This window comes from Eleginops maclovinus, chromosome 7 (genome assembly GCF_036324505.1).
Source record: "Eleginops maclovinus isolate JMC-PN-2008 ecotype Puerto Natales chromosome 7, JC_Emac_rtc_rv5, whole genome shotgun sequence".
Lineage (NCBI taxonomy): Eukaryota > Metazoa > Chordata > Actinopteri > Perciformes > Eleginopidae > Eleginops > Eleginops maclovinus.
In genome coordinates, this window is record NC_086355.1 from 22,436,271 (window position 1) to 22,449,008 (window position 12,738).

The 12,738-nt window shown below is 39.8% G+C and overlaps 2 protein-coding genes across 2 annotated transcripts; one reads left to right on the forward strand and one right to left on the reverse strand.

Moving 5' to 3' along the window:
* Positions 1 to 253: 253 nt before the first annotated feature.
* Positions 254 to 6,656, forward strand: ormdl1 (ORMDL sphingolipid biosynthesis regulator 1). Its single transcript, XM_063887519.1, has 4 exons — positions 254 to 391; positions 1,677 to 1,856; positions 4,436 to 4,587; positions 5,736 to 6,656. The coding sequence occupies exons 2-4, from the start codon at positions 1,683 to 1,685 to the stop codon at positions 5,869 to 5,871; spliced, it is 462 nt and encodes a 153-aa protein (XP_063743589.1). The 5' UTR covers positions 254 to 391; positions 1,677 to 1,682; the 3' UTR covers positions 5,872 to 6,656.
* On the reverse strand, positions 6,315 to 12,702 carry adat3 (adenosine deaminase tRNA specific 3). The gene is made up of 2 exons (XM_063887518.1): positions 12,598 to 12,702; positions 6,315 to 8,726 (listed from the first exon to the last, which is right to left on the reverse strand). Exons 1-2 carry the CDS (start codon positions 12,607 to 12,609, stop codon positions 7,677 to 7,679), a joined length of 1,062 nt encoding a protein of 353 aa, XP_063743588.1. The 5' UTR covers positions 12,610 to 12,702; the 3' UTR covers positions 6,315 to 7,676.
* Between the last annotated feature and the right edge of the window lie 36 nt (positions 12,703 to 12,738).

The window sequence follows — 12,738 nt, forward strand, 5'->3', positions numbered from 1 at the left end:
GCAAAATGGGAAACCTTTACCCTGAGTTAGAGCTTACAGGTTAACACTTTTGTATGCGCTTTTGGTAGGATTGCCTTACAAAAATCAAACACAACCAGCTTAAAAATGTACACTTATTTTAAATACATAAAATATGAACCGTAACATAACTATTTGGATCGTTGAACTGTTTGGAGGCCTGGGTGTATAAAGTAAGGGGGCGGGTCACTGCCTGAGAAAATTACCCCCGCGAATCATTAACACCGCAACTCTTTCCGCTCAGGTCAGTGTAAGACCAGAGTGTACGACGTGCGGTCTGTGCTGGTGTACTGCACACATAAACAAGGAGATAAAACCATTTCTCTCCATAGCAGCTTGTTTCTATAAATACCTCCACTGCTCGCTACTACCTGTAAGTTTGCAACACTGGCTGTGTGGGTGTTCAATGTTGTACTTTCAAACACATCACGTGTCTTACTGTTTCTTATTTACGTAATGAAGCTTAACAACTTGGTTTAAAATAGTGGTGGTTTGGTCCGGGCTATGTACTGGAGACGAAGGCATTCCAAGGCAAGGGACGTCTCATGTTTACATATCTACCTGACAGGGCAAGATAGACATTAAAGCAGAGATAACAATCGGGTCACAGTCAAGAAGAAGTGTAATCACTTTGTTCACTCAGCCATTGGCAGCTATTGCTACAATATGCGAATAGACCCAGTCAGTGACAGTGGTTTCGCACCAAAGCACTTATTGTTTCTATGAACTTTAGACACATCTCCTCTAATGAGGCTTTCCGTTTATCAGATATCTTCTATAAGTAATTGGTCTAATAATCGGTTATTTTTTTTATCAGATCATACTACTAATTCCTGTATCAACTTGAATCTCAGCTGGCTGATATTAGCTCCAGTATCCCAAATAGAGCAGATAGCTTCATCTTATACTAGTGAAATGTGGTTAAATGTTATTTTTTCACAGTACATGCAATTACCAGATAACACAGTGTAATCCGGCTGGTAACATGATGACATTGACTGCTGGAAGTTTGCATGCACCAGGCCTCATTAGGAATGTGGACGAAAGTCATCATTGCCTTTGAAGACTTTAACTTCCGTTGACCCGTTATCTGTACTCCAGTCTGCAGCTGAAAGTGTGCCACAGGGTAAAGTTCATGCAGATTGCAACGTGTGGGTTTTTCGTTATCACATTTGGACGTGCAGGGAATACAAAGTGCTACACTTGCTTTTTGGTAGAATAATTTGCTTCTTCAAACACAGGAATGGCATTTAACATTTCGAATATTACATTTCTATTTTTCCTGCAGGAAGTGTATATTGTTAGGTTTATTTTAGAGCTCCTTAAATGTTTCAGGATTGTTGTATTCGGAGCTTGTGTAACAGTTCCAGTGCTTATTGTGTGAAAATCAGATGAATGGACATTACCACAAACATTTATCTGACATCTTAATCTTTTGAAGAACTTCATAAAGATCGCCAATATGGTTTTTTTTTTCAGCAAAGTAAACCACATTTATTTTGGGTTTAAACATGTTATACCGAGCTTGACAGACAATCCCAAAATATTACTTTGTATAAACCTTATGATGGAACTTCTTGCAATAGGTGATGGGGAAGAAAAAAACAATACGTATGTGGCATACACTGATTGTGAATATCTCTATTTTCTGTTCCCAGAGCAGGATGAATGTGGGTGTGGCACACAGTGAGGTGAACCCGAACACTCGGGTCATGAACAGTCGAGGGATCTGGCTGACCTACGCGCTCGGTGTTGGAATACTTCACATCGTGCTCTTGAGCATTCCCTTCTTTAGTGTGCCGGTGGTGTGGACTCTCACGAATGTCATACACAACTTTGTAAGTCACATTCTCACACTGGCATTGCTGTACCGCCAAACAACACTAAATAATCAGATACTTGTGAAATCGCTCATTCAGTTAATCATTTAATGAAATTATATACCTCCCTGCCCTCTATTACACATTACACATGTCTCCGGGGGCTTTAAAGTGTAAAGCATATGGCACCCTCTGTCCTTAGACCCTGACAGGGTACGAGCAAAAATTCCAAGAAAACCCTGAAATGAACAGGAAAATTACGTAAGAAACCTTAGGGAGAGCAACAAAGCAGGGATCCCTCTCTGAGGATGGACAGAATGCAGTATATATCTTGTGTATGGATTAAAAAAGATTATAAAACTGCAACATAAAACAAAATGATAATGTATATAAAAATTATGATTCAGGAGGATGTCAACAAATATTTCTCTGAATTAATGAGCTAAACAGAATAGCTTTTTTCAGAATAAATATAAGTGCAACTAGAGATTTTTTCAGTATCAATTAATCTACTGATTATTTTCTTTATTTATATAGTAGTATATATACATAACAGAAAATAATTGGGGGGAAAAATGGCATCCGAGTTACACAAAGTCCGAGCTGATGTCTTGTTTTGTACTCTCAAAATCATACTAAGAATCAGAATAAGGTTTATTGCCAAGTAGGTGACATATACGAGGAATTTGGTGTATTTGGTGCATACATAAACACTTTCAAAGAAAATCAATTGTACGATGAGGACCATCAAATAAAACAAGCATAAAAAAGTATTTTAAGAAAACTATAATAACATTAAAATATAGCAATATTTACACGGAATATGGATGAAATATATATATAACTGTAAATATAACATGTGCAGTTACAATGTGCAGAATTTGGAGGGTTGTGTATGGCTGCCAATGTTATGATAAACATAGTGTGCATTCATGTAATATTCAGTTTAACCAAATGATTAAGGGGTATTTAAGATAACATTTTGAATTAAATAAAAGTCAGTTGTAGCCTCACAAGCCAAATGAATCTTGCATGAACACTTAGCACACAGCCTGGTGTGTGTTACCTTCTGCCTCTGCTTGTGTGTGCTTGTGTGCTGTATGCTGTATTTTTTGGGGAGGCTGTCTATTATGATCATTTCCCCACTCCACATTAAGTCTGTATAAAATAAAAAGGCCCTTCATTGTTGCATGGCTGGCTTAAAAATAAGAAACAAAGTCCATGTGTGTGTGACATCATCAAGTAGGCACACTGCAGGCAGTTTACAGGGATTGTGTATCAGCAGCCAGTACGTGTGGCTATTAACAGTAGCTGCTAAGGTCAGCTATGGCTTATTGTTTCTCACACAGTACAGCGTGGGCTCATTAAGCCAGCAGTTTAGTTGTATTTCTGTGTTAACCAGAATGTCCAGCTGCACTCTTGTGTTTTTGACTTCGTGGCATGTGAATAGAAAGAAGTGTCATTCCAAAAATAATCTAGCCATAAATCTACAATTTTTCCTGCGTTTTTGAACGTGTATTCTCAGGCGCCCTAGCTGCAGGCATGAGCTGGTATGTTTTCTGTTTCTGCAGCAACCCAAAGTTAATGTTTTATCCAAGCTTGTTTGTCAGATTAGTAAGTAGGCGTGATTTTTTGAGAAAACAACTGCAACTAGAGATTTTCGTTACCATCGATCAATTTGCTGATTATATATTCATTCTGTAATCTGTGATATATAATTTTCTATATGGCCCTTTAGTTTAAGTTCTACTCATCTAAGCTATTGCCTCTCCTCTCACTCCCCTGTCTCATGCAGGCATTGGACCCCCACAGCTGTGTCTTGGTTGAGAGTTGAGCTTGCTTGACCAAAAACATTCATAAAAAGCTCCTCTCCAGACAATAACAGGACCAAGCTGACGCACAGTGTCAGAGAGCAGTAAGCAGTCACTCCCTGCTAGGAACAGAGCTTGCTTTGACTGGTTATCAAATGTTGATTATTCTCTTAGGAATAGTTAAATATTTAGGAGAGAGCAAGAGAACTTCAGAAGCTGTGTCACTTGGTTGCTGCAGCAAATGTTTTTTGTCACTTCTCTGGCCGTAACTACCAATAAACCTTCAGTGTGTGACATCAGTTCAGCCCTCCAGTGTTCTCCTTGTGTTCCAAGTCCTTGATCCAAAAGTTTCATTCCAATAGGTAATTAACCATTTGGTGTAAAACAAAAACAAGAAAATGACCCAGTTTCTCAAAGTCCAAGGTCATGCCTTTAACTGTCTTGTTTTGTCACTCAAAGCAAATACCTTTAAACATGGCAAAAAGCAGGAAATCCTACTTTTTTAATATTTTTACAAATTGAGCATGAAAGAACACTTTGTATTTGCAATATAAACAAATGTTTATGGCTTCCGGAGAAAAGGAAATTAAACCGTTTGCTGCACTATGATCAGAAACTTTACATACATGCGGAAAACATACCTGGAAACATGCATTTTTATATCATGAACATCATTTCTAATCTACAGTATTTTACAACTTAAAATAGATGTAAACCTCTGTGTGCCATGGTATGTTATTTGCAGATGTAAGCCCTGCATTACTGCCTGTGTTCTTGTCTCTTCAGGGGATGTATGTGTTCATGCATGCAGTGAAGGGCACTCCCTTTGAGACCCCTGACCAGGGAAAAGCCAGACTGCTCACACACTGGGAACAGCTGGACTACGGCGTGCAGTTCACCTCATCTAGAAAGTTCTTCACCATCTCCCCCATCATCCTGTATGTATTACATATCTTATGGTTGTGTCTTTACACTGATTTGGATAAAGGAAACATTTTTATATAATTATCAAATCTGTGGTAACTCTGACTACCAAACGTAAAGGAAAACATTCATCATCTGTAAAATGTTAACCATGACAACAGAATTAAAGGTATAATATGTCATTTGTAATGTTAAAGAAAACTAGACCTGATATATATTTCGTACTTACAGTATCCCAAACGTTAAATCAAAGTAACGGTATATTAATTTGCTCTCCTGTAACGTCGTACTGTCTCTCTTACTATAAGATGTCATTAATTCATTTGTAACGATACACTTTTTTTTGGCCCTGGCATTTTTTAACTCTATATTTAGCCAGGTATTAACGACTTACATAATACAGCTCTGGAAAAAATGAAGAGACCACTCCAAATTTTGCTTAAATCTTTATCTCTGCATGTATGGCAGCCATTCCGGTGTCTGCTGAATTCCAACACAGAATAGTTTATAGAATACGATACAAACAAAACATTTGTTTTTAACTCATACACTGGTGGAGTTCAACACATACCTTTAAAACTTAAAACCAGAGAAACTGATAATGCTGCAGTGGTCTCTTTATTTTTTCCGGAGCTGTATGTGGACAAAGGGATGTTAAGTTATCAGAGAAGCAATCTGAGCTAACATTAGCCGTGGCTCGGCTATCAGCCCTATCTGTCTGACGAACAGCTTGGGGGGACACTGACTTTTTACATGGAAATGCTTTATCAAATGGTTTTCATCAGCATGTTTGTTTGTTTTGAGGAGATCTCTAAAGATAACTTAACCACTGCTAAGAATATCCTGGATCTAAAGTTGTCCGAAGCCCACTGAGCTCCCAATGTACTCTGTCCGAGAGAACCACTGATTGTTAACATTTAACATTAACATTTATTCAGTGCTCTCATCAGGTTGAATCGGTATTGGGAAAGAGCAGACACATATAATTGTGCAATAACAGCAGAGGTGCTCCTATGATCCCACACTACTTCAAGACATGTCCGAACTCTGTGTCTTGTTAGAGTTGTTTTGTCAGAAATGTGGGTTTGTCTTGCTACAGCTACACATTTCTTATATAAGCACTTAGGCAGGGATACTTTCTAACTGTTTATTTGCTCCACAGATACTTCCTGGCAAGTTTCTACACAAAGTACGACACGACACATTTCATCATAAACACCGCCTCGCTCCTGAGCGTCCTGATCCCCAAGCTGCCACAACTACACGGAGTGAGAATCTTCGGCATCAACAAGTATTAAGTTATGGTGAGCGCTGTGCCTCATAGCAGCAGAAGTGACTACCTGTGTAGTGTGTGCCTCCGGTGTGTGTACCGAGTCGTACAGTTTGTGTTCGTTTAGATGTGTCAGGTTTGAGACGAAACGTTTCAAAGGAGGGCAGGAGTAGGTTCGTAGAGGACAGGATGCCATATGCATAACTAACTTATGTGAATATTTAATGATATATTTTTGGCCTGCATAGACCTGGGCTGGCCCAGGCGTTGGTGAGGCTTTTGGTTGTTTCTTTTTTGCCCTCAGTTCACATGGCAACACAAACTGGGAGTATGTTTCTAGCCACAGAGAAGCCCCAAATGTATTTTTCAACAATGTTTACTTCCTAAGGATGAGGGGCCGGTGGCTCGATGTTTCATTGGTACCCTCTCATTTTGTAATGGGTGTCAAACGTATTCATGCTGAGTGAAGAATGGAATCATACTCTTTATTTGCACAGTTTCCTTGGTATGTGAATCATTTGTAGCTCAATCAGAACAGGGCAGGTTGTTTTCATTGTACAGATTATTTTGTGAATATTATGTCATGTATGTTAAAGAAGTCCTGTGTTTAGAAACAAGAGAATGTTGTCTGTTTAAGTGTTTACTGAGGGAGGTCTACAGTATCTCTGTGATCCACTTACATAATGTAGCTGCTTTTCTTTAGACGACTCTTTTGCTATCATCGAGGCAGCTAGTTCTGCTTTGTTTGGCCACAGCCATTAGCTCTTAATATTTCTTGTTCTCTAATCTTATTAAAAAGTTTGAGCCCTCAAACTTTCTTCAAAGACTCTTTTTTAATAGCTGAGCAATGCATGGACAAGATAAGGAATGTCAGGAATGTAACCAAAGTTTTTGGGTACTTTTCGTAAAAGAAGTCAGATAATTGGAGGATTTTCTCAGCCTATAAGTGCATTCTACACATGGTTTTCTTTAAAAAAATAATACAGTGAATATTCACAAATTTGGTGTGAGCTGTTCTGATAATAAGCTGGATTGTCAGTAGAAGGGCTTCCTTTTGACCTGAGATGTTAACACTGGTAGACCGGGGTTTATCAGAAAAGCCCTTTCTATATAAATTCCGTAGGGTTAACGAGAGCCTAAGCCATCATCAATGTGCATTACATCTTGAAAGTATATTTTACAGCCTTGGAAAGATGCTGGATTCTGTAAGATTCCACAGGGAAAATATAAAATGAACACACACCTGGATTTTCAACCCGCTGCAGCCAAGGGGAGAAAAAGAGCCTCTTCAAATCCTGAAGCATCAAACTTTACAAAAATCACAGCTAAACATTTGCCATTTTGCATCATTTAATTAAAAAAGTAAAACAAATGCTCAATAACCGATGATCTGGACCAAAGAAGAAAAAAAAAAGGCGTCAAAGGTTCAGGTTTCTGACTTGCTCCGAACAAGCCTTTAAATCACAGGGAGGGAAGGCAGCCATTTTATTGGTTTTCTATAACAAGCTAAGGCTGCACAATTTTTCCAAATTGTGCAGCATGATGCAGCAATTTGGAAAAATTGTGCAGCAAATTCCAATTGTAATATTCTAGGGATTAATCATTTTCTATTCAAAACCATATTTGAATACATGTTTAGCCTTTTGAATATTGTGCTTTCTTCGATTTTAATATTGCTATAGTCCATATTGCAATTCTGATTATTGAGCAGCCCTAACAACAATAACCAAAAGATAAAAAACTTTATTTAAAACAAATGCTGATGTAAGAAAGTGTTTTCAACAGTACACCTCCAATTGAACGCTCCAAGTGACGCAAACTGAAACTGATCCGTTAATAATCCACCCTTCTCTGAAACCCCTCTTGGGATGTCAGATCCTCACACTGCTTCTCCAGCACTCCTCTGTAAACCTCAAAGTGATGGTTCAAATCCTTCTGCGAGTGGATTTTATATTTGCTCCCTAAGGCTCCGTCTGCACAGGCCGTCCCGTAGAAGACCCGCCCGATCCGGGAGTGGACCAGCGCCATGGCACACATGACACAAGGTTCTCGGGTCACGTAGAGGTCGTACCCAGTGCAGATGTACGGCAGAGAGCTGGGAGCGCTTTGAGAGGTATCCGAGGCTGGGGGAGTAAACGTACAAGTGGCGTATTGGTCGAAAGAATAACACCCGCTGCCCTGGCTACGTGCTACAAGATCAATACAGACCATGACTGCATGATGGAGGGGGTGGTCTCCTCTGCTGTCGTGGCCCACTGCGATGACCTTCTCTGTTGATGGGTCCACCACAACGGCCCCCACCGCCTCCATCCCCAACTCACTTCCTGCTTTGGCCGCAGTCACAGCAGACATCATGTACGCGTGCATCCTGGCCTTCTGAGGCGCACTGAAGAGCTCTCCCCTGAGGGCCACCGTCAACTGTTTGTCTTCATGGAAGGAGGTGGGCCAGTGTTTTCCAGCCTGTTCAAACTGGGGGCGGGTCAAGGGGGGGCGTGCAGGGATCTTAACCCGAAAAGGCTCACCGAATGCGTCATTTTTCACTCCCGAGGGGAGCAGAGAGTCGATGCTTAGAATCTCCATGTGTGGTGCGTCGCTGACAAGACACAGGAGGACCTCCAGAGGTTGGGGGCTGCCCTTCACTGCCCGCACCCTCTTGATGTGCTGAAGGCCGCTCATTGGGTAGAGGCTGCTCAGCTCGCGAAGAAGTCGAGATGTCTCCTTCTTGTTGACCACGGGTGCAGCAAATGCTTCCACCAGCTCCACATCTTGTGACTGCTCATCTGACAGCACAGGGTAAACAGTCCAGGAGTCAGAGCCGCACTCGGAGCCGTACGTAGAGCCTTTCCAGCGCTTCCTCTGGGGCTCCATTGTTTCGGCGCTCTCCTGTGAAATATGATTTCGCACCAGAGTGAAACAAAAGTCAGTGCATTTTCAGGACAGAGCACGTGATGACAAAGCCTTCAGTTTTGCAGGATAGAAACTACGCCTGCATGCCATCTAACATGACCTGTGCATTATAAGATTTCCATAACAGATCAGCCAACAGGCTTTCCCAATACTGATTATCCACTAACTTGACAATTGTTTTCTAGATTAATGGTTTGGTCCATAAAATATCAAATTTTCGTGAAAAGCGTCCATCCTAGTTTCTCAAAATCCACTGTGATGTCTTAAAATCTCATTAAAGTCTTAGTTTAAAATGTTTGGTCCAAAACCAAAACATATTCACTTCAATATTATTTTAATATATAAATCAGAGAAAAGCAGGAAATTTCCATATTTAAAAACGTAAAGTTGAAAACAGCAGTTTCGGAAACCTTTGCATGAATAAAAAATGACTACCATTGACCACTAACATTGGTCATTTATCAAAACACTTGCCATTTATTTTCTCTGTTGGTAGACTTATTGTAGCAGCCCCTGGCCCAACAGTTAAGGCAGATGTTCCAACTTAAAACATAAACACGCCATTTATAACTTCAAAGATTACAATAAACTTGAATGAAACAAACGTACATCACATTTGAATGTTTAGTTGAAATAAAGTGGGTTTCTAGAAGAGCTTAAACAATCCTCTATTTGAGTCCAATATTAATATATACACCAGAATTGGCCATTATTCTTCAAAGAATTAAATTGTCAATGCTCTGTAGTGGTGTCAGGTTTTGGAGTTAACTCAAACATTTCTTTGCATTTCTGTTCTACAGTTGCTTATCTGCTGATACTTGTAAACCTGTGAAAAGCGGAAATCACCCCCTTATATTGAGCAAGCATTTATATTGGTTAGTCTTATTTGTAGCGGTGAAAATAAATGAATAAAGTAAACATTTATACACAAATCAGCACAACCAATACCAATTGTGTATCCATTTTATGTATGTAGTGCTCAAACAAGAAGATGACAAATCAATAAAAACTCCAGTTGTAACACCTGAATTATTGTTAGTCAGTCAGCTAAAGCCAATACCAAATAAAAATACTTTTTCTATTAAAACTATATTTGCAGCAAAAGATACCAAACACCCTAAAAGCAGCCCTATTACACTTTCGGGGTTCTACCCTTCCTGTCCTGTGTTATAGCGGTTTTAGTGCATGTAAATAGTCTGTAAAGGCTAAAATCCCTGTGTGTGTTTCCTCCAGAGGGAGTTTCTCTCTATGTAACACTTGCACTCTATTGGCTATCGCTCCAACACATTGTACGTGATAGGCTAAGGGGCGGGACATATTTAAGCGGTTGACCAATCACAATAGAGCCGGCCAGCCAACCAATCAGAGCAGACTGGGCTCTGGTTTCAGACGGAGGGTGAAAAGAGGTGCTGCAGCACAGGCAGTATGAGAAAAATAAAGAGCTTTTTGAACATTAAAGCACGGAGACATGTCCCAGTAGAGACAAAAAATACAAATAGGAAGCTGAAATATGCCTCATATGGCCCCTTTGAAATATTGTACAAGTTAATCCATATTTTAAACAATTCATAATTGCAACTATATTGTATTGTTGCATTTGATAATGTCAAGTAAAATGACTGAAGCATTGAAATGACTAGATCAATTTTACCAAGCTGCAGTGATTAAATTCAGACAACGTATATGAAATATAGTTGATCAAGCAGCCTTGTGAGACTAAAGTAGATGGTGTCGGTGGCAAACACAGCATTTAGTACCATAACAAACTTTTATGTCTTTATTTATTTCCTCCCCAGTAGAAGCTTTGCCTTCATAACTTTGGGCACGTGTCGTATGGTCAGCGACACTCTGGTGCCTCGGGTGAGTGTCTCTCCTGGCTGGGCCCCGGCAGAAGACAGGTTCAGCACCTTGTCCGTCAGCATGTCCTCTCCCTGGGGCCGGATGCCGTGAAGGAGATGCTGGTACATGTCCTCCTGCAGGATCAGGAGACTGCGCGGCTTCACTAGCAGGGAGAAGAGGAAGCGGCTCTCCTCCGTCTGCGGTGCATCGTCCTCCTGGCTGCTGACGGGCATGTAGAAGTCCAGCAGGGTGTGAGAACCCAGGCTGATGGTGGTGACAGTAGGGTGGTACAGAGGGCCATCCTCATGAGGCATAATCCCTTCCCCTTGTTTGTACTCATTCACCAACACATGATTGGCCGTTTTCCCACTGAATGCACCTAGAGAGGAGATTTTCTCACAGTACGTGTGGAGCCAGTCAGGAATCTTTTCTGCCAGCATGCCTTTTGGGTGTGGTAACCCTCCCCAGTTCTGAAGCCGTCTTCCTGACAGCTGCGTCCATTTAGTTTTGGGAGAGTTAAACACTTTCTGTTGAAGGTAGGTCTCCTCCTCTTCCGTTATGAAATCTGGGATGTGATACACTGTTGGTGGGGCCTCATTTACGACATACTGCTTCAATTCCTCCAAAATACAAGCTGGGTGTTCCATGCCTCCTTTAGAAAAGTCAACATGAAATGCTTGTTAAAACCCAGGTAAACAGAGGGCTAATGCTAGCTAAAGCTCCCTGGTCGTGGCAAAAAGTGTACCACAGCCTTGTTTAAAACTACTTTACAGGAGTAAAAAATGACGGAAAATCTACCAGTGTCGTCTAAAATATGTATTGAACATACAATTTGTTATTATTCACGATCTAATAGTAACCTTTCACCTATCCGCTAGCAACAGGATGTCCCTCGATACTCACAGCAGTAATATTAAGATGTGATCCGAGGCATTTAAGTGTATTTTGATAGCTTTAGCAACATTCAGCTCCCCTGAGCCCTGTACATTTTAAGCCTACAGCACAAAAAAATACAGTACACTGAGAGTCAAAAAGATACAAATTTAAGGACACATGAAAAGTACTGGTTTGTTCAACACAACCACACAAATCAAAGTAAGGACGCATTTAATCTTTTGATATCTTAGTGTTAAAAAATAATTTTACTCTAACCCAAATTAAGTCTATTAGTTAAAGGTTACCAAAAAGTAGCTTGAATTCGGGTTTTTAGGTTGTTTTTTTCTTCTATTTATTAACCCCTAAATGGCAGTTGTCTGATGCTGTGAAATTCAAGAGACATGTCAACACTTTGAGTTATTTCAGATATACTATTTAGAATGTTAATATGTTGCCTTCAAACAACCAGAGATGGAAAAAGTACTTAGATTATTTACTGAATTAAAAGTAGCAATATAACAGTGTAAAATTACTCAAGTAAAAGTCCTGCATTCAAAATTGTACTGAAGTAGAAGTAAAAGTATTAGCATCAAAATATACTTTGGGTACCAAAAGTAGAAGTACATTTTGCAGAATAGATCATTTAAGAATGATATATTTTTATGAATTGTATCATAATTAATGGTTCAACCTCTGGAGTTACTTTATATAGTAGTTTTCCCTATAATAATGTACTAGTTAATTTATATTTTGTATTAATAATCAACATCTGCAAAGTAGTTAGTAACTCCATTTGTAAAATAAATGAAGTGGTGTTAAAAGTACAGCATTTGCCTTCAAAATATAGTGGATAAAAGTATGAATAAGCGTTATCTCAAAATACTCAAGTAAAGTACACGTACCTACATGTTTGACTTAAGAACAGTACTTGGGTAAATGTACTTAGTTACATTCCACCGCTGACAACACTGAGCACGGCATTTCTGGTAACCGGGAAGGCAGCACAGCCCGCTGCTACATAGTGAAGGCTGATTTCAATGGGCCATGTTTGTAACACATAACACACACCAGCTACCCACACATATCACATAACGCACATTGTACAGTTTTAATGACAGTAAATCAACTTTACCTCTTCTGACATCAAAACGTTGATGAAGATGTTGTAAAGTCAGGAAGCAGTCAGTCGCTGAACTCCATGCGCACGCATTAGTGCACCGGACTTAAATGTCCCCCTAGAAAATCATTCATTTTTTGGACCTATACTTTATTT